Source organism: Cucurbita pepo, unplaced genomic scaffold, assembly GCF_002806865.2.
Source record: "Cucurbita pepo subsp. pepo cultivar mu-cu-16 unplaced genomic scaffold, ASM280686v2 Cp4.1_scaffold003736, whole genome shotgun sequence".
NCBI classification, from domain to species: domain Eukaryota; kingdom Viridiplantae; phylum Streptophyta; class Magnoliopsida; order Cucurbitales; family Cucurbitaceae; genus Cucurbita; species Cucurbita pepo.
This window is the reverse complement of record NW_019649736.1, coordinates 1-989: the sequence shown is the minus strand read 5'-3', so window position 1 is coordinate 989 and position 989 is coordinate 1. Positions and strand designations below refer to the sequence as shown.

The 989-nt window shown below is 50.4% G+C and overlaps 1 protein-coding gene across 1 annotated transcript; it reads left to right on the top strand.

Moving 5' to 3' along the window:
- Nucleotides 1–60: 60 nt before the first annotated feature.
- Nucleotides 61–986, top strand: LOC111786974 (acidic endochitinase-like). Its single transcript, XM_023667153.1, has one exon. The coding sequence runs from the start codon at nt 67–69 to the stop codon at nt 928–930; it is 864 nt and encodes a 287-aa protein (XP_023522921.1). The 5' UTR covers nt 61–66; the 3' UTR covers nt 931–986.
- Nucleotides 987–989: the final 3 nt, after the last annotated feature.

Below are 989 nucleotides of genomic sequence, written 5' to 3'. Positions count from 1 at the left end.
TTTTTTGGTTCCTATAAATTCAGTTCATTTTCTCCATTGTTGAATCACTCAAAAAGCTCATTACAAATGGCTGCTCTATTAGTTATGTTCCTCCTCGCCGCTTCCATTTTCCGATCATCCCACGCCGCCGGAATCGCCATTTATTGGGGTCAAAACGGCAATGAAGGCTCTCTTGCTTCCACTTGCGCCACCGGAAACTACCAATTTGTCAACGTGGCATTTCTCTCCTCCTTTGGCAACGGCCAATCTCCGGTACTCAACCTCGCCGGCCACTGCAACCCCGACAACAACGGCTGCGCTTTCTTAAGCAGCGAAATTAACGCCTGCCAAAGTCAAGGCGTCAAAGTCCTCCTCTCAATCGGCGGCGGAGCTGGAAGCTACTCGCTCTCCTCCGCCGATGACGCGGCACAAGTAGCGAATTTCATCTGGAATAATTACCTCGGCGGTCAGTCGAGTTCCAGGCCGCTAGGCGACGCCGTTTTAGACGGAGTCGATTTCGATATCGAAGCCGGGTCGGGTCAATTCTGGGACGAATTGGCCCGGAAACTGAAGGGGTTGGGTCAAGTCGTTATCTCCGCCGCGCCGCAATGTCCGATCCCCGACGCGCACTTGGACACTGCAATTAAAACCGGGCTGTTTGATTTGGTTTGGGTTCAATTCTACAACAACCCACCGTGCATGTTTACTGATGGAAACACTAACAATCTCCTCAATTCTTGGAACCAGTGGTCCACGTTTCCGGCCGGGAAGCTCTTCATGGGGCTGCCGGCGGCGCCTGAAGCTGCGCCGAGCGGCGGGTTTATTCCATCGGATGTCCTTATTTCTCAAATTCTTCCGACCATTAAATCTTCTTCCAACTATGGAGGAGTTATGTTGTGGAGCAAGTTCTTTGACAATGGCTACAGCGACGCCATTAAAGGCAGCATCTAAGCTAATTACTTAATTAGCCCTGAATAAGTAAAACAAGAAATGGGCATTCTTGTCCTTTT